Source organism: Salmo trutta, chromosome 2, assembly GCF_901001165.1.
Source record: "Salmo trutta chromosome 2, fSalTru1.1, whole genome shotgun sequence".
In the NCBI taxonomy this organism is placed as follows: Eukaryota; Metazoa; Chordata; class Actinopteri; order Salmoniformes; family Salmonidae; genus Salmo; species Salmo trutta.
This window is the reverse complement of record NC_042958.1, coordinates 26,866,048-26,892,348: the sequence shown is the minus strand read 5'-3', so window position 1 is coordinate 26,892,348 and position 26,301 is coordinate 26,866,048. Positions and strand designations below refer to the sequence as shown.

At 44.0% G+C, this 26,301-nt stretch overlaps 1 protein-coding gene across 14 annotated transcripts in view; it reads right to left on the bottom strand.

The window, feature by feature from the left end:
* Positions 1-15,339: 15,339 nt before the first annotated feature.
* The window catches only part of svila (supervillin a), a 79,985-nt gene continuing 69,023 nt past the window's right edge, over positions 15,340-26,301 (bottom strand). For 10 of the 14 annotated variants that reach the window (XM_029699529.1, XM_029699537.1, XM_029699577.1 and 7 more), the window contains 16 exons: positions 25,180-25,327; positions 24,761-24,906; positions 24,316-24,491; positions 23,543-23,693; positions 23,091-23,293; positions 21,374-21,456; positions 20,489-20,643; positions 20,294-20,399; positions 19,482-19,689; positions 19,039-19,172; positions 18,675-18,830; positions 18,364-18,507; positions 17,990-18,111; positions 17,563-17,718; positions 17,193-17,213; positions 15,340-16,809 (listed from right to left, as the gene is read on the bottom strand). In XM_029699529.1, the coding sequence (XP_029555389.1) occupies positions 16,723-16,809; positions 17,193-17,213; positions 17,563-17,718; positions 17,990-18,111; positions 18,364-18,507; positions 18,675-18,830; positions 19,039-19,172; positions 19,482-19,689; positions 20,294-20,399; positions 20,489-20,643; positions 21,374-21,456; positions 23,091-23,293; positions 23,543-23,693; positions 24,316-24,491; positions 24,761-24,906; positions 25,180-25,327 (2,196 nt within the window). In that variant the 3' untranslated portion in view covers positions 15,340-16,722. Of the gene's footprint in view, positions 16,810-17,192; positions 17,214-17,562; positions 17,719-17,989; positions 18,112-18,363; positions 18,508-18,674; positions 18,831-19,038; positions 19,173-19,481; positions 19,690-20,293; positions 20,400-20,488; positions 20,644-21,373; positions 21,457-23,090; positions 23,294-23,542; positions 23,694-24,315; positions 24,492-24,760; positions 24,907-25,179; positions 25,328-26,301 lie in introns of those variants that run through there. The other 4 variants (XM_029699622.1, XM_029699614.1, XM_029699545.1 and 1 more) reach the window with 3 other exon arrangements.

Genomic DNA, 26,301 nt, shown 5'->3' with positions numbered 1-26,301 from the left:
ATCTTCCAAAAACAGCCTTTCCTCCCGTTTCATAAATCTTTTGATCTTTCAAAGCGAAAGGCAGCTTTGATTCATCTGCCTGTACTGTACCTGCTTTAGTATGTCCCTCGTGTTGCCGACTACGTCTCTTTTCTCAAATTAGATTCAGAAGAACCTCTGCTTTATTCACAGTGGGATCGACTTCAATGCCTCGCTATCTCTTCCCGTGGCAGAAAGTACAGAGAGAGAGAGGAGAGAGAGAATGAGAGAGAGAGAATGAGAGAGAGAGAGAGAGAAGGAGAGAGAGAGGAGAGAGAGAGAAAGGAAGAGAGGGGAGAAGAGAGGTGATGGAGAGAAAGAGGGCAGGCTGCTGCTAAGGTGCCTTGCTCTACCTTCCCTGCATTTGTCTCAGTATCGTACCTTTCAATACTGCCAATGGCTGGACTGTCAGAAAGGCCTTCCCTGTATGTTCATCTTATTTCCGTCACACTGGTAGCCTACTATTCCCCTGAGTGCCTGGGTGTTTGATGGGATTTCCTGAATGAAATGTATATTTTATTACATCATCGTAAAGGGCTTTCATCATGACATAAGTATAATATGTTTCTATATCACACAAAGTTTGGGGGTTACAATATCACTCAATCAATTTGTTGCAGATTGGTTTCATTGTACTGTACATTGTACATTCATTGTACTGTACATCCATCTCCCAAATGGGAGAATATATCTGTGTTGGAGGTCTGTGCTGAGACCTCAAGAGATGCATCACAAACGGCACCCTATTCCACATATAGTGCACTACTTTTGACCAGTGCCCTTTATAGGGAATAGGGTGCCATTTGGGACATAACCAAGGTGTTGGTGATTGGAGATTATGGAGTGGAACCCTGAGGGGACATTTTGCATTTGTCTGCTGAAGGGGGTGAAGGAGGGATGGGGTGAAGAAGGTATGGAGGTGATGGAGGTCATGGAGGTGAAGGAGGGGATGGAGGGCTCCATCTTTTCTCTCCTCACCTGATCAAATGGCCCTCGTCAGTCTGACAGCTCCTTGATTACTGCTCTTGATTCAAGCCTTTTGGGGAAAATTAGTGTGAGGGAGAGAGAGAGAGAGGGGGATGAGAGAGGAAAAAGAGGGATGAGAGCGAGAGGACCGACAAAGTGGAAGGGTGGAGGGGACATGACACCTCTGTTGAATAATTAATAGCAGACCGCGAGCCACAGGGAAGAGATGTCCTCTCACAAAACACTCCACCTTTCTGACATCCCTCCCTTCATATAGCCCTCTCTTGCTCTCCTTCCTTCTCTCCTTCCGCCAGTGGAGAGAAGTGTGGTGAGGAGGAGAGGGGGTCAGAGTTCAGCCTGGGCGGTGTTTCTCAGGGGGACCAAATGGACAGACACTCCTCAGAGAGAGAACAAGACGAGACACTATAACTCACTTAGCCGCCTGCCACCTCAAAAAAACTCTCCATCCCTCCTCTTCCCTCATCTCCTCTCATCTCCCCCTCCTCCTCTCAGGTGAAATTGATTAGGCAGGTCCTTAGTCACCGGCCCTTCAGCAACTAGTCAGTCTGCCAGCAGCTCACCATTAATCTACAGTCACTGCTGTAATTTGCCACTCACTCACCTCACCTTCCATGTGATTCAAAGTAGCACTGCTGCAGATGCTCAGTCCGGCTGTTTTTACTTTGCTCTCTCTGGGGAACAGGAGTGTGTCATCACATCATCAACATTGTTGTCATCATCATGATCATCATCCTCATCTTTGTCGTCATCGTCATTCCAGGATATGCTCTTGTTTGGCATGTCAGTGTGCCATATCTGGACCTGGTTCACCATCCTGGTCACTGACTGTTGCTTTTTTTGAAGACCAGCTCTAAAAATGTCTCCTGTTTTTTTAATCTCATTCATGTGATACAGAACGTTGTTGCTTGACACTGATTGTTGCCCTGAGCTAGCTTTTGTAGAGACAATAAGCTCCCAAACAGGCAGCAGAAAAGTAAAGCCAACCAGTGCCAATGTTACATATTCATAGCTGGCATTCAAATAAGAGAAGATGGCTGAGAAACCTAACAATACAGCTGGTTACATTGACCTTGTCTTTGGAGTTGTTGAATGAGAACTCTGTGGTCGATTTATTAATTCTGTATCTGATTGTGGAAGAGACTGGAAGTTGTTGGCTGCAGCGGGCTGCTGGTTGGTTCCATGTAGCACCATACACACACATGATCTGCTCTCACACACACACACACACACACACACACACACACACACACACACACACACACACACACACACACACGATCTGCTCACACACATGATCTGCTGACACACACACACAATCTGCTCACACACACACGCACATGCAGGCACGCACAGCCTCCATCCATCTGTTGCCGCTTGTGAAAGAGAGCGATTGAAAACACATTTCTGTAATTTGGCATGTTCTTTCAAATGGAAATAATCTGCAGTCCTGTTTTTCTTTCCAAAGGGAGGCACCCACCTCTATCGTCGGGCGGCTTTCAAGGTAAGATTAAGAGTTTTTTATTGCTCAGGTTTAGCTATTTTCCTGAGGTAATTTTTCTTCCCCTCTCAACTTGATTTTGAAATGTTCGGGGCACAATGCATTTATAAACCTCACTTCTGTCTGCTTAAGGCAACATTCATCACGCAACGCAGGGAGGGAGGGAGGGAATTTGCAAAACACTTTTCTGTCAGCCCTCCAGAACAACAGGATTACAATAGGGTAGAACAAGGCCCTAATCAAACAATAAATAATACATTCCTCTACTCCTCCCCTCCCTCCATCCATTTAGTAGTCCTTCCCTCCTCCTCCTCTATAGATATAGAGGACGGTGTGATCCAACCTCTACTGTGTGTGTGTGAGTGTGTGTGTGTGTGTTCGTGCGTGCGTGCGTGCGTGGGAGCGAGTGAGTGAGAGACTGGATTTACATTTAGTTACTAGCCAACCACACCTCAGTGACTCAAGAAAGGACAATGTCATGTCATGAATATTACAGTGTGGACATGACATGGCATTTGCTGACCCATAGCATTGACAAATTGCAGAGGTCAAGTTTTCCCTGAAGAGAACAACATGTTAACAGTGTAACTGTTTCCAGCAGTCTCTCCTCAATCAATCAATTAAATGTATTTATAAAGCCCGTTTTTATATCAGCAGATGTCACAAAGTGCTATACAGAAACCCAGTCTAAAACCTCAATCTTTACTGAGGACATGGATGTCTTTTCTTTAAATGCAAGACATTGCATTCCACTATGTGTTCAAGCCTCGTCTGGGACAGGCTGACATTTAGAAGCAAACATGGCCGCTCGTGCTGTTCAACGTAGTACTGTTCAAGTACACACAATGGCAGACCCAAACACACAGATGGCTGAGAGCGAATATTAATGCCTCATATTGTCTAACACAACTCGATCACACACACACTGAACACATCACAAAAACGCACAGCTCAGACCGTAGGTTCTGGCAGAACCGTCCAAACTAGAGTTGAGTTCTACCGAGGTCTGACTGGCAAAAGAGAGAGAACCCAGACTCCAGCCGGTTCTAATCACGGTGAAACCAATGTGAAACTGACAGAACCGTGTTGCTCCTGCTCTGTTCTGTGTTCCCTCTCATAGTTGAGATGCGATGTCCACATCAGAAGATTGTAAATCCTCTTCTGTGTGTGTGGCACTCCGGACACTCTTTGGGGAAATGTAGGTAGTTAACCACCCTACTGTGACCGTGCTATCCTGGCAGGTTAGTGCGTTGTCTGAAGCCCTCCTCCTCTTCTAAAGTGTGGACAAGGGGACTGGCAGTGTCGGGGGGATATCCACTGAACATGATAATTTGGATAGCCACGCTAGCTTCACCCTCATGAGGGTCCTAGCAAGCTACCAATCATGCTAGGTACACTGCTAGGTATCAACAGCCAATCCAATAGGGTCCGGAAGCTATAGTATGCTTCGATTGGTCAACTTAGGTCCCGCCCTGTTCACATCCCCCCGCCCACTTCATTTCCTTCCATTGAAAATGAATGGGCTACCATTGTTTCATCACCCTATGGGCCCTGGTCAAAAGTAGTGCACTATAGGAGACTGGGTGCCATTTGGGACATAGCCCTCCCTGTTATCCTGGCGGCTAGTCAGCCACGCAAAACGGCCAGCACAGCAGAATTCTCCCTCACGTCTCTTCACATCATTTAGCCTGTAGCGCTGTCCGTCGGCTATCTGGGTTTTACAGCAAAAGCACTATTTTCTCATGTTCTCTCTGAGGCTGAAGTGTGCGTGCGTGCGAATGTTCAGTGTGAGACTAAAGATGACAGACGGAGTCTCTTACGTAGTACTGCTCTGTTGTCCCAGCATGCTCGCTGAGAGCAGGTCACCCTGGCTGTAAGAGAGTGTGTTTAGCACAGACAGCCCAGTGTGTGAATGTGTGTGTGTGTTTATTTGAGTCTGCAGGGCTCACGCCCATCGCTGTCCTGTGGTGAGCACAGACAGGCCAACACTCCCTCTCATCACTCTCCTCTGCTGAGTGTGGGCGCTGTGTGTGTGAGGGCAGAGAGGGAAAAGGAGAACAGAGAGGGCAAAAGAGAGGGAGCGAAGGAGAGGGAGATAGATAGAGGGATAGAGAGAGGAATAGAGAGAGGAGATAGAGAGAGGGAGCGAGAGACGTTAGAGCTAGCTGGTGGCATCTGAGTTTCTCGATTATTTCATCGCCACCCCACACGGACATAGGAAAGAAGTGACACACCAGGCAACGGCATAATACTGTGTAACAGTAACACAGTGGGTGGGAGCATTCTGGCATAGGTTAGCCCCTAGCTAGGGCTCCAGTCACTAGCGGTTCTGGGGGGGGGGGGGGGGGGCAGTGCCCCTGTGACAACAATTTTGGGCCCCCTTGGCCCCCCTAAATGTGGAGTATGAAATCATTTTTACATAACTTATTTTTGCTATCGTTCTTTTTTTACATCCGTTATTAGACAATGGCAACGATGATGATTATGAACATGGTCTTTTGCCTGCTAATGCCTGCAATGCAGTGAAGAAAACGATATGACAACAATAACGTCTAATGTAACTGGCCCCTCTATCAGTACAACTGACCCCAGCTTGGCCCCCCCCCCCAGTTGAAATGGTCTAGAACCGCCACTGGCTCCAGTCCTCGCCCACCATAGACCTCTTACAGGGCAGTACTTGGAAGGAGGTCACTTTCTTTAAGGTGTACTTAAATAAAAGATGACGTTGTAGTGCAGCATGGCACGAGAACAGGTTCTACTATTTCCTTTTCTATGCCAGAGAAAACGGAATCAGTTTTTGTTGTAGCCCTTTGCACTCGTACCCGCATACGGGTTGAAAATGGCAGATTTATGCAGAAGTTGCCCCCATCCCTCCTGCTAATTGGGCACATTTTTTGTTGACTGAATGTTGTACATTAAGAGGACTATGTATTTTGACAGATGAGACGTTGAGGATTATAATAAATACCGCTTTGATGTCATACAAGCTAGCCAAACACCTGTGAGTCCAAATCTGCAATTCACATGATGTACATGGCGTCATACCCTGGGTTGTTCAGAACAGAATGAGCCTGTTTGTTTATTGTGAAGAAAATGTGCAGCACCCGAATGCACTCATGACTCCTTTCTATGTGCACCACAAACGCGAAAGGCTAACACTATAATATAGTGTTAGCCAACGGCACAGCTAAGAGAGCAAAAAAAGTATGTTATCGTTGAAGACTCTTCTTTGAGTCTTAAAAGTTGATTGAAATTATGTAGGAAATGGGCACACTTTGGACAGGTGTGGTGCCACTTGGAGATACTAGTTAGTCCTCTCACTCAAACCCTTGTCATGTTTTTGTCTTATGTTGAACCTACAGCACATTTTCCAGGAATATTCGTATCATGCTACTGAAGGTATCCAGAGTATTTTCAGATTTCGTTCTCAACAAATGCAGCGAAAAGTACAGTACATGTAAACTGCACATCAACAGTGTAGTGTTTGGATTCAGTCTTCAACTGTTGTGTACTCACCATTCACCACTCACCATCATCTCCAAACTGTTCCCTTTCAATTGTTACCACATGATGCATATGCTTTTGATATTTCTTCTGTGTAAGAAACACTTCAATTTAGCCCTATCCATAAAGGCCTATTCCCATGAGTGTGAAGGGTTAATGGTTATTACATTCCACATGCCTGTTTTGACCTATGACTAAAAATACAGATAAAGTTTGAGATTGCTTTGACAACTGAAATGATGCTTTGTGTTAATTTAGGTATGCTTTTTCAGAACCACTGCTTTTTATAAAGCAACACATTTCCCCTGACATTATTCACTACTCTGTATTTATAGAAATTGACATATTGTGGAAATTAATTCCCTTGACTAAATATTTTAATAGTATTGATGTCACAGTATTTATATATAACCCGAGAGTTTTCTCTTGGGTCATGCATGATATATCTGTAATGTAATGTAATGTAATGCATGATATGTGTAATACATGATTGCATTCTTTGATAAGGATTGCATTACAGCCTGAATAAACAATATTAACAATATCTATTATTATGGGTGTTTTCATCTGTTGAATCGAAAATATCCGAGTGATATTAAGTCAAAAATGACTGAGGACTGAAGAAAATATGCTCCACATGACAAGAATCTTGTATATTTTGGCCAGAGGTGGACAATAGAAGCACACCTGAGCCAGCATCAGTCTCTCCCAATTAACCATTCTGACACACACAGGCATTATAACCTCAGTACCATCTGAACCAACGAGGATCCGATTATTCTCCGCTTTTTGTTCTCTTTTCCATCATGGTTTTCATTTCCTGAAACTGCAAAGAAAAAAAGTCTGGATGAGACCATGGAACATCACATGTTTTTGGTTTACACAGGAAATCAGATGCAGTTGTGGGGAGGGCACAGATTTAGGAAAAATAGGTACTTTAATAATTTTTATGGGTAGTAGGAGTTTACTGCCTTTCTATATATTGATACTCTGGCCAGTGGTGTTGAGGATAAATCATACTGCTATCAGGCTATCAGGATGGAGGGAAGAGGAGAGAGGGGATAGAGGCAAAGACAGACTGCATAAGAACAGGCAAGGTAGGTTGCACAGTTAAGATAACGTTGGTAAAGTTTCATATTATCCTCAAATATTGACAAGAATGGGGACAAAAATAGGTCATCGTGATTTCCAGTATGATCACGCTGCTCGGCCCCCCCTCCTCATCTTCCATTGGCTCATTTCATTTAAGAAACACGACCAGGCTGTTTTGAAGGTACGTCCTCGTTACCTTCCTTATTAGAGACTAATTAAGCATCAGACAGAGACCATCTGTTTAGCACTACACCATGTGTGTGTGTATGTGCATGTGTGTGTGTATGTGCATGTGTGTGCTTTGGGGGGAAAAACAAGGCTTTTGTCACCTGGAGGTGAACTAGGCCATAACAGCAGTGGTAAATGTTAGCGGCTTGAGGGGGTTTTCCTCAATGCTTTTTACAACCAAATATTGAGTCACTCTCCTCATGGTGTGTTGACCGCCAATGGAACGGAATAACAGGCATCAGTTTGAACCTCGGGTTTTAAAATAAACAGCAGTGGTCGGTTGGACCTTAGGATCTAAAGTTGGGATCACGTTTTTGTTTCCTTGGCTCTGGGCTGTGTGAGAGAGAGGGGAGGGAGAAAGAGAGGGAGAAAGAGACAGGAAGAGCGAGAGGAGGATGAGGAATGATCTGGGCTGAGTCACTCTCTCCATGGTAACATAGCTCTGTGATTTAGTTTCTCCCTGTGCGTCCCAAATTGTGCACCTGACTCCCTCTCCCTTCCTGAAAACACACCAAGAAATCTGTATTGTCAAGTGAATTTACTTTGTTTACACTGGTGAAATGATCAAGTTGTTCCTCCTCCTCTATGACCGACTGGCATATCTTAGAAGAAAAACACATTTGTCCAACTCAGAGATCATTCAACCTCTCCCCAGCCATCCATTAACATTAAGGTCTGTTTGTTGTTGTTAATAAAAATAAATACATGTATCGTCCTACACACAGGATAGGTACAGTGGAATGTGTTGTTTTTCAGGGTCAGCCATAGTAGTATGCCTCTGGAGCAAATTTGGGTTAGGTGCCTTGCTCAAGGGCACTTCAATAGAGTTTTCAATTTGTTGGCACGGGTATTAGAACCAGCAACCTTTCGGTTACTGGTCTAACGCGCTAACCGCTAGGCTGGAAGCAGGGTCTGTAATGATGCCAGGTGGCAGGCAGTGGGAGGGCAAAAGCTCTTGACTCAGGTCCAACTACTGAATTTACATCTCTGTGTGGCACAATACACACACACAAATGATTAGATGGAGATCTCAGTACTGTCTTTCGTTGTGCCTGTGATGTACGTTGACTGACCTGTAGTCACAACGTATGCCTGCTAATTAACCTAAAACCTTAGCCTAAGACCTACAAAACAAAATGGTGGAGGCTGAACTGAAAGACAAGGGTGATGTCCCAACAACAGGGCCCCAGGTCAAAAAGTAGTGCACTACATAGGGAATAGGGTGCCATTTCAAATGCAACCCGAGTGCACTGCTCTGTTAGTCACAAAGGGAACTACAACAGGCAGGAAGGAGGCTAGTCTACAGTCAGTCTCCATCCACTTGGCATAAATCCAGTCAGGCTTTATGTACTCCTCTAGGATAGAGACTACATCTGGGTGAATAAGGACAGCTCTCCACAAGGACTGAATAAGGACTAAGCTAGTTCCCATAAATCATTTTAGCTTTTCACCTCAACAGTCTTTGATGATGCTTTTCTTCAGCTGTATCCCAAATGGCACCCTTTTCCCTATATAGTGCATTACTTTTTACCAGATCCCATGGCACTATATAGGGAATACGGTGCCATTTAAGACACACTTTTCAGTCCCTGGACAGGAAACTCTGGCTCCAAGAAGTGTTTTCTTCCCAACCAGAGAGTGAAGGAATGAGAGAAGGAGACACGAAATGCAGGAGGAGAAAAGGAGAAGAGACAGGAGAGAAACATAGCTCTTTTGTGATGCGAGGACGAGCTCTGGAATAATCTCAAACATAAATAGAAACTTGAAGAACAAAACCGAAACAGAAGAATACGTGCTAAGCCTTATTACGCTTGTCATTGTTCTGAGTTTGTGGTCTTCTATGGATTCTGGAGAGAGGGATGCCATGAAGAGAGGGAGGAGAGGCAAGGAGTGTACGAGAGAGAGGGAAGAAAGGGAAGAGGGAGAAGGAGGAGGCACCAGAAGGACAGGAGAGAGGAGGCACCACGCCAAATGCAAATATTGGGAAACAAAAGGTGCTAAACCTAAACTGTGCCACTTCGCACCTTAAGCTTGAATTAACACTTATCGTAAACATTATGTTCCAGTGGAAAGGGCCTAAGCAACGACAGATGGTTGAGAGCATTAGGGAGATACCTTCCAAATCCTATCTACGTCCCAAATGGCACCCTATTCCCAAAACACTGCACTACTTTTGACCAGAGCTCTATGGGCCGCGGTCAAAAGCAGCGGACTATAACGGGAATAGGGTGCCATTTGGAACACAACCCTTGTATGCACAGTCTGACAGAGACATACTTTGAGATAGAGACATACATACTTTGTAGCTTAGCCTACAGTATATACAATCACTGTACAGAGTATCCAGTGCCAAATCCACAGATACAGTATTCTGTATTAGTCCTCAACTGGCAATGCCATCAATAGCAGCCACAGGGAGAACATGGACGGATGTGAAAACATAATCATATGGCACTTCCTTTGGTAACACTTTATTTGGATAATCTGCAGAGCTACAGGCTATGAGTAACATTTCAACTATCTACTAACCCTTATTTTAACCGTAACCGTAGCAAGCAGTACCTATCCGGACTATCCAAATAAAGTGTGAACTGTTCTTAGGACCTGTTCTTCCTTATCTATTTGACCAGGGAATGTAGAAACATTCCCTTTTCACATATAGTACTGTATGTAGACACTGGTATGGTGCTGGAGAAAATAAATATAACGTTAAAAAGTGGTGCAATTTGAAAAGCGGATGCAAAGAGTGGAATCATTTGATCAACCTGAGGTAACGATAACGTGCATTGCAGGCAGTTGCTCGGTTTTGTTCCATTCTACTGGTCTGATGTATAATTTACTCCAATTCCCTTACCCTGAGACAGACTCTTACCCTAAGCAGCTTGACATGATGTGAACCTTGATACCAAGACAGACTCCCTGGCTATGATACAAAAAGTCACTCACGCATAAGAGACCTGCATTAAGACGGATTGGATGAGCAACGATGCTACCCAGACCTGGGACTACCTACAGCTCTTTTCTGTCTTTCTCTTTCTGTCTTTCTCTTTCTGTCTTTCTGTCTTTCTCTTTCTGTCTTTCTGTCGTTCTCTTTCTGTCTTTCTCTTTCTGTCTTTCTCTTTCTGTCTTTCTCTTTTTGTCTTTCTCTTTTTGTCTTTCTCTTTTTGTCTTTGTCTTTCTCTTTCTGTCTTTCTCTTTTTGTCTTTCTCTTTCTGTCTTTCTCTTTCTGTCTTTCTCTTTTTGTATTTCTCTTTCTGTCTTTCTCTTTCTGTCTTTCTCTTTCTGCCTTTCTCTTTCTGTCTTTCTGCCTTTCTCTTTCTGTCTTTCTCTTTCTGTCTTTCTCTTTTTGTCTTTCTCTTTCTGTCTTTCTCTTTCTGTCTTTCTCTTTCTGTCTTTCTCTTTTTGCCTGTCTCTTTCTGTCTTTCTCTTTCTGTCTTTCTCTTTTTGTCTTTCTCTTTCAGTCTTTCTTTTTCTGTCTTTCTCTTTCTGTCTTTCTCTTTTTGTCTTTCTCTTTCTGTCTTTCTCTTTCTGTCTTTCTCTTTCTGCCTTTCTCTTTCTGTCTTTCTGTCTTTCTCTTTCTGTCTTTCTCTTTTTGTCTTTCTCTTTTTGCCTGTCTCTTTCTGTCTTTCTCTTTCTGTCTTTCTCTTTTTGCCTGTCTCTTTCTGTCTTTCGGCACAGTAGTACGGATTATGGATGGTACACAGGTAAACAGAGAAGAGATTGAGGGAGGATAGTTGGGAGGAGGAGAGAGGGGTGAAGAGGAAGAGAGAGAGGAGAGAGGTGAAGAGGTAAAGAGAGAGGATAGAGAGAATCTTAGTGAGTGGGTGGTAGAGTGGGAGGTATGGCAAGTCGTATATCAAAACCCTTAGAAGGTAGACTGGGACAAGCTCAGTAGACCTCACAAACAGACTGGAGATTTGGAGCTGCTACAGTTCATCGAACAATGTGGCAGGCTAGTAGACACAGTAGCACTAACAGTGTTGTATTCAGCACTGTGTGTGTGTGTTGGTGTTTGCGCACGCATGCATGTTGGAAGAGACAGCGAACTGTGCCACTGAATACAACAATGCAAACTGAGGAGACATCGGTTTCTTTTTGGGGACATTTCAAAGACAGAGATGGAGAAAGCATGAACTGAAAGACTTCCTGCCCTCCGAGTGAACACAACAGAACGGTGTTGGATCCACAATGAGCAGAAGCAGAGCCAGCAATACTAACAGGTTGTGGTGCATGTTGTCCTTCTGTGACTGTGTAACCAACTTCATATAGCCACCGAGAAGAAAGGCACACGGACACTCACACTTCAGGTTGTCTTGGTTTTTATCTGCTCTCAGGATATCCCTCTCAGACACAATGCACAAAGTGATCGTATAGTTTAAATGCGTTGTGTTTAGAAAAAAACTAAAATACAGTAAAGCATACCTGCAGTAAAATATATCAAACAGTGATGACAGGACGGTCACTGCCACGCGTTCACTGGTTAGGTAGAACACAAGATATCTTTTAGATAGGAGCAACAGTAATGGTACATGCCCTCAATGTGAAGTGACATTAATCCATAAATACAGAGCACAAGTACAACCCTTTTCATATACAACTTTTAAGGTAGTAAGAAAATAAACATTCACTTAATATTTCAACAAATCACCTGCTAGCAATAGCTAGCGTGGCATTACAGTGCTTTGACTGATGGTGCAAGTTAGCTCGTCATTAACACGGCTAGCTAAACCAGCAAAAACTTGGTTAACTTGCCGAAATAGGCTTTAAATACATTAACGGCAACATAAATATATACATAGTCACATTCGCAATTGACTTTGGGATATATGAACCAGGTGTGTTATACAGTTTTAAACAGTTTTTTTTTAAGTCCTGAGGAAGGAGACAAAAACCTGCTCTCAGAATATCTCTCTCAGACTGAAGAGCAGGCACACCAACTTTCCAAATAGGGGAGAAGCACTCAAAACCCACAAGCTATTCTTTCAAGGAAAATAATACAAAAATGGTGAGTTTGAAGATCTCTCATATTGCCAACCTTACTAAAATGGAAGCAAATATATTTTTATGAATTTGACAACGTATAATAAAAGGAAATCTTATTTATAATCACACCTTTTTTCTTAAGTGAATGGTTTTGCTCACTACTCTGCCCGCGAACTGCGGTGTTCTTTGATATCTACATTGAGTGCAGTGCAGGTGAGGTTGATGGAAACTCAACATTTTCACAACTGCACCAAACGTCATCTATGCACCGGGTCGAGAAATGGTGACATGACAGTTCAGATCTTGACATCCAAAATAGAAACAAGCTTATTATTACATCGTCCATTTTACAAACTGTCACTGTATTAACATTCATCACCACTGACCCCACTAAACACAGCGGTGGTGTTTGAATAACTGTTATCTTTAAAAACATGGACACGTTACCCCGTAGAGCATTTCAAGTGATAGGGAGAAGCAGCCACAAGAGTACCTGACCTTTAATATCCATTAAAAGGATACATAAAAAACTCCCTTGGCATATTGGGCCCTCACAGGGTAGTGGGTCTGAGTCTGTGTGTCTGCATAAGCAGAGCTCTGGGACTGATAATGACAACAAGGCCATGTGATGACATTCAGAAACATGGTCTAGTCTGGTCTGTATGCTTGCATGGCACTGTGAGTTTGAGTGATGAGACAATCATGATATACACTATATATACAAAAGTATGTGGACACCCCTTCAGATTAGTGGATTCGGCTATTTCAGCCACACCTGTTGCGGACAGGTGTATAAAAGCGAGCACACAGCAATGCAATCTCCATAGACAAACAATGGCAGTAGAATGGCCTTTCCAACAAGTCAGGATGCCACCTTTCCAACAAGTCAGTTCTCTAAATTTCTGCTCTGCTAGAGCTGCCCCGATCAGCTGAAAGTGCTGTTATTGTGAAGTGGAAATGTCTAGGAGTGGTAGGCCACACAAGCTCACAGAACGGGACCGTGTTAAAATGTCCGAGGTTGCAACTCTCTCTACAGAGTTCTAAACTCCCTCTGGAAGCAACGTCAGCACAAAAACTGTTGTTCAGGAGCTTCATGAAATGGGTTTCCATTGCCGAGCAGCCTCACACAAGCCTAAAATCACCATGCGCAATGCCAAGCATCGGCTGGAGTGGTGTAAAGCTTGCCGCCATTGGACTCTCGAGCAGTGGAAACGCTTTCTCTGGAGTGATGAATCACGCTTCACCATCTGGCAGTCCAACGGGTTTGGCGTTTGCCAGGAGAATCTACCTTCCCCAATGCATAGTGCCAACAACACAGTTTGGTGGAGGAGGAATAATGGTCTGAGGCTGTTTTATATGGTTCGGGCTAGGCCCCTTAGTTCCAGTGAAGGGAAATCTTAATGCTACAGCATACAATGACATTCTAGATAATTCTGTGCTTCCAACTTTGTGGCAACAGTTTGGGGAAGGCCCTTTCCTGTTTCAGCATGACAATATCCCCGTGCACAAAGAGAGGTCCACGCAGAAATGGTTTGTCGAGATCGGTGTGGAAGAACTTGACTGGCCTGCACAGAGCCCTGACCCCAACCCAATCAAACACCTTTGGGATGAATTGGAACGCCGACTACAAGCCAGGCTTAATCGCCCATCATCAGTGCCCGACCTCACTAATGCTCTTGTGGCTGAATGGAATCAAGAACCCGCAGCAACGTTCCAACATCTAATGGAAAAGCCTTCCCAGAAGAGTGGAGGCTGTTAAAGCAGCAAAGGGCGACCAACTCCATATTAATGCCCATGATTTTGGAATAAGATGTTCGACGAGCAGGTACTTTTGGTCACGTAGTGTATGTAGTCTGGAATAATAATATTTAATACAGAACCTCAACTTCATAGTAGGTAATTGAGGGTGTACTCCTCAGACCACACTTTACTCAGTAACATCATTAGTTACATGGGCGAGCAAACTGATCACAACAAAAAGAGCAACATTTTCAGCACCCTGACATGACTCAACAGCAACCCACGGATCCATCTGGGGGTTTCAGTAACACCCTCTCCATTGTAGAGGTGACAAGAACAGACCTTATTATCAGTCTTTCACCGCCCTCTGATGGAGGAAATGTGCAACATACCCTTAAATAAAGCATATTTACATTTTAGTCATTTAGCAGATGCTCTTATCCAAAGCGACTTACAGTAGTGAATGCATACATTTCATAAAAACATTTTTTTCCTGTGCTGGCCCCCGTGGGAATCGAACCCACAACCCTGGCATTGCAAACACCATGCTCTACCAACTGAGCTACATGGAAGGCTATCAACATATACAGAACAGAAACAGACGCAGCATGCAACAATTCCAAATATTTTACTGAGTTACAGTTCATATAAGGAAATCAGTCAATTGAAATAAAATAATTAGTCCCTAATCTATGGATTTCACATGACTGGGCAGGGTAGCAGTCATTGGTTGGTGTGGGAGGGCATAGGCTCAGCCAATCAAAATGAGTTTTGCACCACAAAAGGGCTTTATTACAGACAGAAATACTCCAGTTTCATCAGCTGTCTAGGAGGCTGGCCTCAGATGATCCCGCAGTTGAAGAAGCCAGATGTGGAGGTCCTGGGTTGGCGTGGTTACACGTGGTCTGCAGTTGTGAGACCGATTGGATGTACTGCCAAATTCTATAAAACGTTGTTGGAGGCTGCTTCTAGTAGAGAACATTAAATTATCTGGCAACAGCTCTGGTGGACATTCCTGCAGTCAGCATGTCAATTGCATGCTCCCTCAAAACTTGAGACATCTGTGGCATTGTGTTGTGTGACAAACTGCACATTTTAGAGTGGCCTTTTGTCCCCAGCACAAGTGCACCTGTGTAATGATCATGCTTTTTAATCAGCTTCTTGACATGCCACACCTGTCAGGTGGATGGATTACCTTGGCAAAAGAGAAATGCTCACTAACAGGGATGTAAACACATTTGTGCACAACATTAGAGAGAAATAAGCTTTTTGTGCAAATGGAACATTTCTGGGATCTTTTATTTCAGCTCATGAAACCAACACTTTACAAGTTGCGTTTATATTTTTCTTCAGTATACATATCATACAGGTACTGGATATACACACGCATAAACATACGTGTCATTTTATCTGAGAGAACAACGTACTGGACTTACCAGTTTGCTGCATGTCATTTTCAGAGTTTAGGCATTGTATGGAAGCACGTGTCCCCCCCCCCCCCCCCCCCAAATGGTACCCTATTTTGTGCACTACTTTTGACCAGGGCCCATAGGGTTCTCTACTCAAAAGCAGTGCATTATAAAAGGGAAAAGGTTACCATTTTGGGACATCCATTTAGACAAAATGTCCCATTTCAGGTGATAGAGGCAAAACAACTTCCTCAGATTTACTTTAAGTGTTTATTTCTCCAATATACTTTATATCACAAAGGGAGTCTTTATAACACAGACTACCGTCTTCCTGTATATAAAGTGTACATCAAAGCAAGGCACTATACATTGTTGAATTCAAATAGAAAGATCCTTCTCCTTTCTCTTTTTATTTCTGTCAATTCATGCCCGTAAAATAACACTTCTCTTCAATCTGAGCACCTGACCGATGCAGGACATCCTCATAGCAATAACAGATACAACAGAATGTACTAGATACAGGATTTCTTCAATAAAATGGCGACATGTACAGTCTCTGGGGGGGAAAGGAGCATTATTGTCCTACTACTTAACATATGACAACCTCAGCATGAATAACAAACATTTATTTCATTTCTGAATACTCAAAAGGCTTTTAATTCCTATTATATATGTCAATATAAATATACATTATTTTTGGAAAGACAAACACACGAAAGAAATTGCTTACAGAAAGAGTCTGTTTGGAGTGTGTCGAGCAGAGTGGTTTTCCTGCTCCCAGAACAACTGACAGACCCTGCATGGTTGATACTGTAAAGGCATGGTCACACACACACACCACACACACTGTGTAGATTTAACAAGCCAGGTGCTGACATTACATAAACATCCACTCAAGAGTCCATTCACACACACACACACACACCTCTGAACTTTCTCCATTTATACTACAAATCAACAATGGGAACCAACAATACAAATAAAATAAAAGAAAAGACTACAAGAGGCTTGCACACCTCCGCTGATCTTTCACTCCCTTCACCCACTGCATCTCTCCTCCTTCCTCCTTCCATCGTGGAGAAGGGTACTCAGAAGAGCCTGTTTCCGAGCTCTCTCCAGTCCAGAAGTGAAGGCGTTCTTGGTCAAACTAAAGAGTTCTCAGTGGCGGGCCCTCGTTCCAATCGGACCACGATGCACCTTAGCGACCGACCGTCGCTTGCTGATGATGATGCTGTCCGGTGGTCAAGCGTTCTGTCCAACGTACTAAAACAATCCTTTGGCTTTCTTCACATTCACCTGCTTCCAGCCCGGCAACAGCTCGTACTCATCCCTTGACATCTCCAGCCCTTTCTGCGAACATTGTGAGCACACAATAAAGACAAAATCTACCAACCACCATAACTCCTGTGTGAGATCACTTCAATGTGTGAGCTGCAAAAAACAAATACATCATTCATAGGCCACACCATGATCAGTGGTCCAGTTCATCACCCCAGCAGCTTCCTGTATTGAAAATCCACACAGCTATTACTTTGCGAATGGAAACCGACCAAACCGTGCAAGAGAGGTTCAGAGTGAGAGATGTTGTTGAGCCACACACACAGTGAGGAGGGATGTGAGACAGAAAGCAACACACACAGGATTAGGATTATGGGTGATCTAGTTCATCAGTCAAAGTGAGGATGCTGTGTATGTGTCTGGGGCCAATTGTGCTCTCAATTTAAAAAACTCACCTTCCCACAAGCCCCTACACCCTGGAAGGTGAAGTGAAGAGTTAAACACATGATGAGTCAGAGAGAGAGGACAGAGAGGGATGAAGGAGGACACATTTACATAAACAGACAAAGTTAAAGACTGAAAAAAAGTTTGACTTTTATGGATTTTAGAGAGGTCCATTTTAGACTCGTTTCCCTTGACTACCATTGTACAACGTTCCATTGTGATCCATTGTCACTCACACACTGGAGAGGCTCATTATTGTCCGCCAACACCACAGAACCACAGACTAAGTGGAAATATAACATGATGGAGCCAAGGGACACCTAGAGAGAAAGCAGTCATAATTCTCCAGGGAGTTGGTGGTAGGTGTGGGAGTGGCCTCACCTCAAAGTCATCATTGTCTAGGTAGATCTCCAGGCGTAAGGGGTCCACTCCCTCGGGTAGGGGCCGCGCCAGCAGGTCCGCCAGGGGGTAGGTGGTCTTACACAGCCGTGCCAACACGTCCTCTACCAGGATGATTTGGTTACACACCTCCGCCTCCTGGGACACACAGTGATATGAATAGAACGTCACGGTCAGTACACACACTTTCCAAATCAATCCCATTGGGGTTGGCAGTAGCCTCGAGGCAGGCCAGTACCCCGAGGGCTGCCGGGTTCGAAACATAGGGCTGACCAGGGGACAATCTGTCTGAAATAAGCCGTCAACTGGAGGAGTTGGTGTCAACGTAGAATCAGAGTTCTAATGGCCATTGAGGTTTATTTAAGGTGGGTGTAATATGTATGGGATGGGCGACAGCCAGGTGACCTACCCTTTCAGTGATCTCAGCGATGTCCTCTCTGTGTTCCCAGCAGGGGAACATGTTGGTGAAGGTTAGAGGTTCAAGTCCCGCATGGATCAGATATGACTTGGGAGGCTTCTTCTCATTCTTCTCTGGGGGGGGGGGGGGGGGGGGGGGGGGGGGGGGGCGCAAACAATTTAATGGTTAGTATCAAATCAAACAATTCCACATTTCCACCCTCTAGAGGATATGCCTAGAACCACTAAGCCAACAGTAACACTATCTTATAAGGGCTTATTTGCTTTCATTTGGCATCTTGTCCACCTTTTCCCATTATGTTTTTGGAAAATGTGTCCATAAAGCAGTGTAACTAACTACCACCTGACAGCTGTGGTGCCCAATACCTGTGCAGTACTGCAGCACCGTCTCCATGGCACACTTCCTGTCTGCGTCCCAGCGGATACGGGCAGAGCCGGGGCTCTCGCCATCCTGGGGCCACCAGCCCTGCCACAGGTACACCTCGTGGTGGTTGTCTACCAGGAACAAGCCTTCATGAAGAGGAAGCGATGTCAAAACAGGGCAACAGGAAGTGACGCCGTGATACACACATACGGACAGAGGTCAAACCTATGAGGATTGTAGTAGTACAGTCTCTAGTCATGCATTACCTATGTGTGTGTGTGTGTGTGTGTGTGTGTGCGGTACAGTACAGTACCTGGTTGTGAGGCATTGTAGAGGTCCTCCTGTAGGAAGGGCAGTGAGTTGACTGCCTCTGTTACTCTGGCTGGATAGAAGAACTCCACGGCTACAAACTCTCCAGACGTGCTGCTCAGCTGGTAGAGACGAGGGGTGAAGTTGAACTTCCCTGGATCTGGGGGTCAAAAGTTCATCAAATCACAACACTTTCCCATTCTAGTAATGATATTTCTATGGGAGAATATACAACAATCAAATTATTACAGTCTACAAGCAAACGAGTACATCGCAATTACTCCATTGGAATTCAACATCAAAGACAGATTTATGAGTAAACTCAGAATGAAGTCATAGGCTTTCCTGTGCGCGCGATTCCCACTAACCTTGTATCATGCAGTCGTAGGCCTTCCTATCTCTCCTCCCCAGAGCCTCCCAGAATCCCGTAGGCTCCGTCCCCTCGTCACACTCATGGATGGTCACCTTGCTGCTGCTGTGGAGCCCCGCCTCCAACGGACACCTGCAGACACACAGGCACATGGACCACTGCCATCATACTGTTAGAAAAACTTTTGACACCATTCTGAACACTGACTCATACAGAACATTGTTAAACCTACTCAAATTGATCAGCAATAATACAATTCTATACACTTCAAAACATTCTTGATCAATAATATCTGCCCTTATATTGAGCCCTTTAACATCTCACATTGGCATGGCATGCCTTGACCCCTAACCCTAAAATCAACTGGACAGCAAAATGTCTAGGACATAAACATGTCTTCTTATGCCTGCTGCATCTAGTTATGAATGTGTCACCGCTCACTGCTCTTTGATCTTGTTGGCGGTGGTGCTCCCCACGTCGCGGGTGTGGAGCTGAGCCTTGCAGCCGTGCCACAAGTACATGGTTGCCTTGGAGACACTGAGCAGTACCATAGAGGTCCGGGAGCGCAGGCTGCTGCAGTGACACGCTACCTCCAGCAGGTGGCCCTCCACAGGGACCTCACCACGCACACAGTACAACCGCCAGTCATCTGATGGGGCAAGAGGGGTTAGAGGTCAGGTCAGACAGATAACATTTCTCTCTATGATGAGAGGACAGCAGGAAGCAAATGGGACATAAATCATGCATTTGGAGAAAAACATGTTTTCATGGGATCCATTGGTGTTCCACACCCAACATACTCTTTCAAACATGTCATCACACACACACACACACACACACACACACACACACACACACACACGCGAGAAAGAAAGAGAAGGAAGAAAAGAGTTGGATGATGGCAGGAGAAAGGACGATAGTATTGATGAGAAGGAGAGGTAAGGATGGTGAGAAAGTGGATGGTAATGATTTACCATCTTAATTTGACCCTGCTTATCACAGCAGGACAATAACAGAAAATGTTAATGATGTGGATTATATTGAATGGACATTTTGTAGGGGTTGACACATACTTCATTAAGGCAAATCAAGTCAGCGATTTTAAGGGGAAATTACAAACTTTAGAAGCCTTTTTAAATCAATTGAATACATTCCAATCAGCATTTTCCAGCTCCGCAGGAAAATTCTGTGACAAGAGTGATCAAATGATGATAGCAGATCTGTACGTAATAGATATGGACAGTGCAGCTTACTCTGAGAGTTCACCTCCTCCTCCTCTCTCTTCCCTGCATGGACCACCATCCCTCCATTAAAGCACTGCAGGAAACATGGAGGCTCCTTCCCCTGCTGCACCTGGACCTGTAGGAGCAGAGGAGAGAGTGGTTACACACACGCACACACACACACGCACACGCACACACACACGCACACGCACACGCACACACTACCTGTGCTCCTCTCTCCTCGTCCAGTTCGACAGTCATCAGAGCGGACGTTCCCTTCTCGTTGACGGTAGAATTCCGTCCCTGCCAGAAGAAATAGGAACACTTCTCCTTCCCAGCTCCTGCACTCCTCACCGCGTCTGGATTATGTCTCTTCCCAACTAGGGACAGACAGACGGATTCACAAACGCCGATGAACAACTTTTCACATCATGAATAAACACCAGGGAGACCTATAAACAGCTGTGACACTTCTGTCAAACCAATAAATGATGGGGTTTAAAAAATAAAAAAAAGTGGAAACAAAGCAGGGAGTTTTGCAGTATTTCCTGTCTGTCTGCATGTATGTATCGGTGTCCTATGTAAGGAAATGTGATACCCCATTGCTATAATCAGCTATCCTCTTCTGCAGCCCATACACTGACACTCTGTGCAGAAGAAAAGTAGCCATACTGCTGCTAACCAGTAGAACTCATCCCAGCTTCTCATCTCCACTTCTGTCCTACTAGTACTAGTAAGGATATTAATGATTGTTTGTTTGAAGTCTGAAAGAACATGGATTCCTACAGCGAGCGAGGCTTTGGAACAGCACAGTCGGTGTCTATGAGTTTAGGTAATGGTTAATTATTACCCTAACATAGTGAGGTGGGGGGGGGGCTCTCTCTTTACATGGTCTTCACATGGAGAAGATGGGTGTTTAAAATCAAGGAGGAATGTCCCTCTGCTAAATAACGTAAAATCCCTACCTGCACTGCTTTAAGTGTGTCATCAGAGAGGGAACAAGCACGATGGAAAGAGTGATAGCAGCAAAAGAGAGCGAACGATAGAGAGAGCACGCTCTGTGGTGTGTGACAGTGTTGAGATGTCGCTCAACGGTGGCTCGAAACTAACCTGCGGTGCTCACCATGTACTTCCATTTCACCACGTAAGTGTCTTCCTCATGGAACTGTCCGATACTCTGCTTGGGCAGCCGGCTGTAGGATATAAGATAAAGTTTATTTCACAGTAAGCAAATTAACAGAATTTCAGCATGCTTAAAGGGAAGGACACTCAACAAGCACAGCACTTACACAAATGACTGATGATTGGCTGAGAGAAATTGATGCTAAAAAGATTGTGGGAGCTGTCTTGTTAGACTTCAGTGCAGCTTTTGACATTATCGATCATAGTATGCTGCTGGAAAAACTTGTGTTATGGCTTTACACCACCTGCTATAATGTGGATAAAGAGTTACTTGTCTAACAGAACACAGAGGGTGTTCTTTAATGGAAGCCTCTCAAATATAATCCAGCTAGAATCAGGAATTCCCCAGGGCAGCTGTTTAGGCCCCTTGCTTTTTAAATTTTTTACTAATGACATGCCACTGACTGAGTAAAGCCAGAGTGTCTATGTATGCGGATGACTCAACACTATACACGTCAGCTACTACAGCGACTGAAATGACTGCAACACTCAACAAAGAGCTGCAGTTTCAGAGTGGGTGGCAAGGAATAAGTTAGCCCTAAATATTTCTAAAACTAAAAGCATTGTATTTGGAACAAAACACTCACTAAATCTTGTAATAAATAATGTGGAAATTGAGATGACTAAACTGCTCGTAGTAACCCTAGATTGTAAACTGTCATGGTCAAAACATATTGATGCAGTAGTAGCTAAGATGGGGAGAAGTCTGTCTATAATAAAGCGATGCTCTGCCTTCTTAACAACACGATCAACAAGGCAGGTCCTACAGGCCCTAGTTTTGTTGCACCTGGAATACTGTTCAGTCGTGTCATCAGGTGCCACAAAAAAGGACTTAGGAAAATTGCAATTGGCTCAGAACGGCTGGCCCTTGGATGTACACAGAGAGCTAATATTAATAATATGCATGTCAATCTCTTCTGGCTGAAAGTGGAGGAGAGATTGACTTCATCACTACTTGTATTTATGAGAGGTATTGACATGTTGAATGCACCGAGCTGTCTGTCTAAACAACTGGCACACAGCTCGGACACCCATGCATACTCCATAAGAAAAGGCATAAGAGGTTTCTTCACAGTCCCCAAGTCCAGAACAGACTGGACAGTACTACATAGAGCCATGACTACATGGAACTCTATTCCACATCAAGTAACTGATGCAAGCAGTAAAATTAGATCGAAAAAACAGATAAAAAACACCTTATGGAACAGCGGGGACTGTCAAGCAACAAACATTGGCACAGACACATGCATAACAACACACGATAACATACACACTACACATACACATGGATTTAGTACTGTAGATATGTGGTAGTGGTGGAGTAGGGGCCTGAGGGCACACAGTGTGTTGAGGAAATCTGTGAATGTATGGTAATGTTTTTTTAAAATTGTATAAACTGCCTTCATTTTGCTGGACCCCAGGACGAGTAGCTGCTGCTTTGGCAGCAACTAATGGGGATCCGGAATAAATACAAATACACTGAAATGTGTATTTTTCCTTTATCACAACCCCACCACGACACACACATATTATGCATCCCAAATGGCATTGTATTCCCTATACAGTCCCTATAGGCCCTGGTCCAAGTAGTGCACTATGTAGGGAATAGGGTGCCATTTGTATAGTGTGCTACACACCCACCCACCTGTAATCGAACTCCAGGATGTGCCATACGTCCACAGCAGTGGTACTGATCTCAAAGTGCCTGCGGTCGTCCCCCGCCACAGGGCCGTAGCCTCGACCCACGTCCACCCCATCCAGCACCGTGCGCACCGGGGTCTGGAGTAACGGCAGCATCAAGGACGCATCGTAGGACCGCGTTGTATTCTGTTCCGAGGTCTGTTGCTCCTGGAAGGGAGGGCAAAGCGACAAAACGGGTTAAGGAAGCCATCGGGACGTTGAGATGCGTGTGGTGGAGGAGAGGAGTAGAGGGGGAGATGGGGAATGAGGTGTTGGAACAGTGAGGTTTTGTTCCCTGTTGTCTAATAGTGTATAATTTGGCAAGTCTTATAAGGAATTCTTGAGAAGCTACAGGATAAACAATGAAGAGGAGATGAACAAAAAAACAAAACTATTAAAAACTATTTGGCGCTGTACCTTGTGTTCGTTGAGGTGTTCGTGGCCGTTTTTGGTTGTGCCTTTCTTCTTGGAGTCTGTCCAGTCCAGGAACTTCTCCTTGAATAGGGTGGTCTCATTGTGTTGTGTCAACCTCCCAAATACAGCCCAGTCCGGACGGCCCTGGCCTTTCCTGCACACCACAGATGGAGAGAGAGGAGAGGTAGAGAGGTAAGAGCTGTTCGGAGCCTTTTATATTATATTTTATTAAACCTTTATTTTTCAAGGCAGGTCAGTTTAAAATTGTTTGCAATGACCATCTGGCAAGTCTGTTATTAAAGAAGCAAACTGTCCATGGGCATAGAGGCAGGTTGTTTAGAGTAAAGCAGAGTGATGACATCCTGCCCATGTAGGGCTTGTGTTCCGCTGAGCCTGGCCTTAGAGCTGTTTACACATACTGTAGTGGAATACTTAGCTAGGCTCTTCATAGCAGGGAGGTACATGGTGTTATGGAAATAGCCCACCTGCGCTAACCGGAGCGGTTTTAATACAGACGGTTTGAAGTTACCTCGCAACTCAAGTAAAATCCTAACCCTCACAGGGTCGTGGAATCCCACTCTCAACCATACATGAGAAATGTGTTACGTTCCAGGACGTGAGACCTACATATCAGGATGTATTGTCAGTACTGTGTATGAATTGGAGGAATGGGATGGTGCTAAAAGAGAAGGCTAGCTCACTGTATGGTTTGGCTTAGTGTGTTGTGTGTGTGTGTGTGAGAGAGTGAGAAAGAATGTGTGTGAGCCACCCAGTACCTGGGTATGAGTGAGTTGCACTCTCCAGGGTCCAGGGGGTTGATGTCACAGCAGGTGTAGTCGAAGGTTCCGTTCCACAGGTGTTTAGCCAGCTGGAAGGCTACTTTCCTCTGGGCCAGAGTCACCTCCTTACCGTGCCAGACATATACCTCACTGCCAAAGTCCAACACCAACACCTGCAGACCAGGGGTCACAGAGACGGGCAGTCAGCACCAGTACAATGATGTACTTTCACCTTCAGCTCAAAATGGTCATTTGAAAGTGAGGAACTCACAAGTCAGAGTAGTGTACCTGTTATGGTCTAAATCTTGACTTAGGAGATATCAACCAGGATCAAGCAGGTTTCTTTTTCCATCTCGGTCTTAACTTGATTGGAATCCAGTCAGAATGAAAATCTATATCCTCATACCAAACAATGTTAGTAGTAGTAGTAGTAATGTCTAACCTGTTTGGGGCTGAGCAGGGTGCATCGGGGAACCTTCCCCCAGAAATCGTCATCGGGGACCAGTTTGTCATCCACTAGACGGTAGATGCAGTTGGTTTCTACGATGGCACTCTCATACAGCTCATCCTCGTCTGGCGTCCCCGCGGCTACAGGAAGTGTTAAAAACTGATGATGCATTCAAGGAATAACTGGGAATCATTTGTGGGTAACATTTCAGTTGAGGGGATCCATAACACATTAAAAATAAATAACTTTTACCTACATAGCCATGAATGTATCAAGCCAAAAGAAGGGACCCCAAAACATGACTGATTGAAATATGTTTGCCAAACTAACAGACAGTTAGTACGCTGGTAGCTGGTACTGGTAGGTAAAATGTTAACTCCACAGTTATAACCCATTAACTACTTCATCCTTACACTGGTAGCTGGCCTGTCCGCCCAGAATCTTCCAAAACTCCTTGGCAGCATAGCTGTGTGTGTTGATGCCCTCCTCGATCAGCTCTACATAGTTGGCACGGCAACCCAGATCTCTCTTGGTCTGAACAAACTGGGCCAACTCAGCAGCCTGAGAAGGAAAGACAGAAAAGAAGCAAATTGTTAATTCTAGGCCCAAATCAAGTGCAATTCATTGTGCTACATATTTAATAGCTCAATGATTCTTGAAAGGGACAATCTTTTTTCCCACAAATATTTGTCTTAATATTAAAATTTGAAATATATATTTTGACAGTTTAAACATATGTTGCAGAACAGGGATTAAAATATTTCAGAATATTAATGACAGCGATACTCAAAAATACATTTTTGCCTCTAAAAACAAAAGATCAATACAAACATTTGTAAAATACAGAAAATTGTTCATTTGAAAATCCCCAATAAAAATGATAAGCGTTCTAATCAGATCTTTCAGCACTCTGACGGAGTGGACGTGGTATATGGTACACACAGTAGCAATTTAGTTATTCCTTAGTTGATTTGACTCTAAAACTAAATTAAAATGAAACATATTTGAACCAAAATGCATATTCTATCAGGCAGATGGAGTTGACAGATCACGGTTGAAACCATGGTGATTCCAATATCGTTTGTTTGAATCTATCAAAAGTAGAGAACTTTCCAGACTATGAGTGGTCTTGTTGGACTACATGTAATGAGGACATGAACAAGGGGTCCTTATGGTATAGCTGACCCTTCTCATTCCTGATTCATTTAGGATTTTAGACTAATCTCAGGACACATCTTTTAGGAATCAGTTTTAGGAGAAATATTATTTAAAGTCAGAGGGATAGTGCAGGAAACTACATAAGATTATTTTCAGTTAATATCCCATTACTTTTTAGTAGAGTTTGAAATTGGGATCTTTTTCTCCAGACAAGGGCATTTCCAGGCATAGAAATGAATCATATTTTGAAAATTCCCAAAACAAATATTTTCCCTTATGAAATTCCCCTAAATGTAATTTTTAAGCTCAAATAATGCTACAAAATTATTTGTTAAAAAAATATATATATATAAAAAAAATGTCGGGAAAATCCTTGT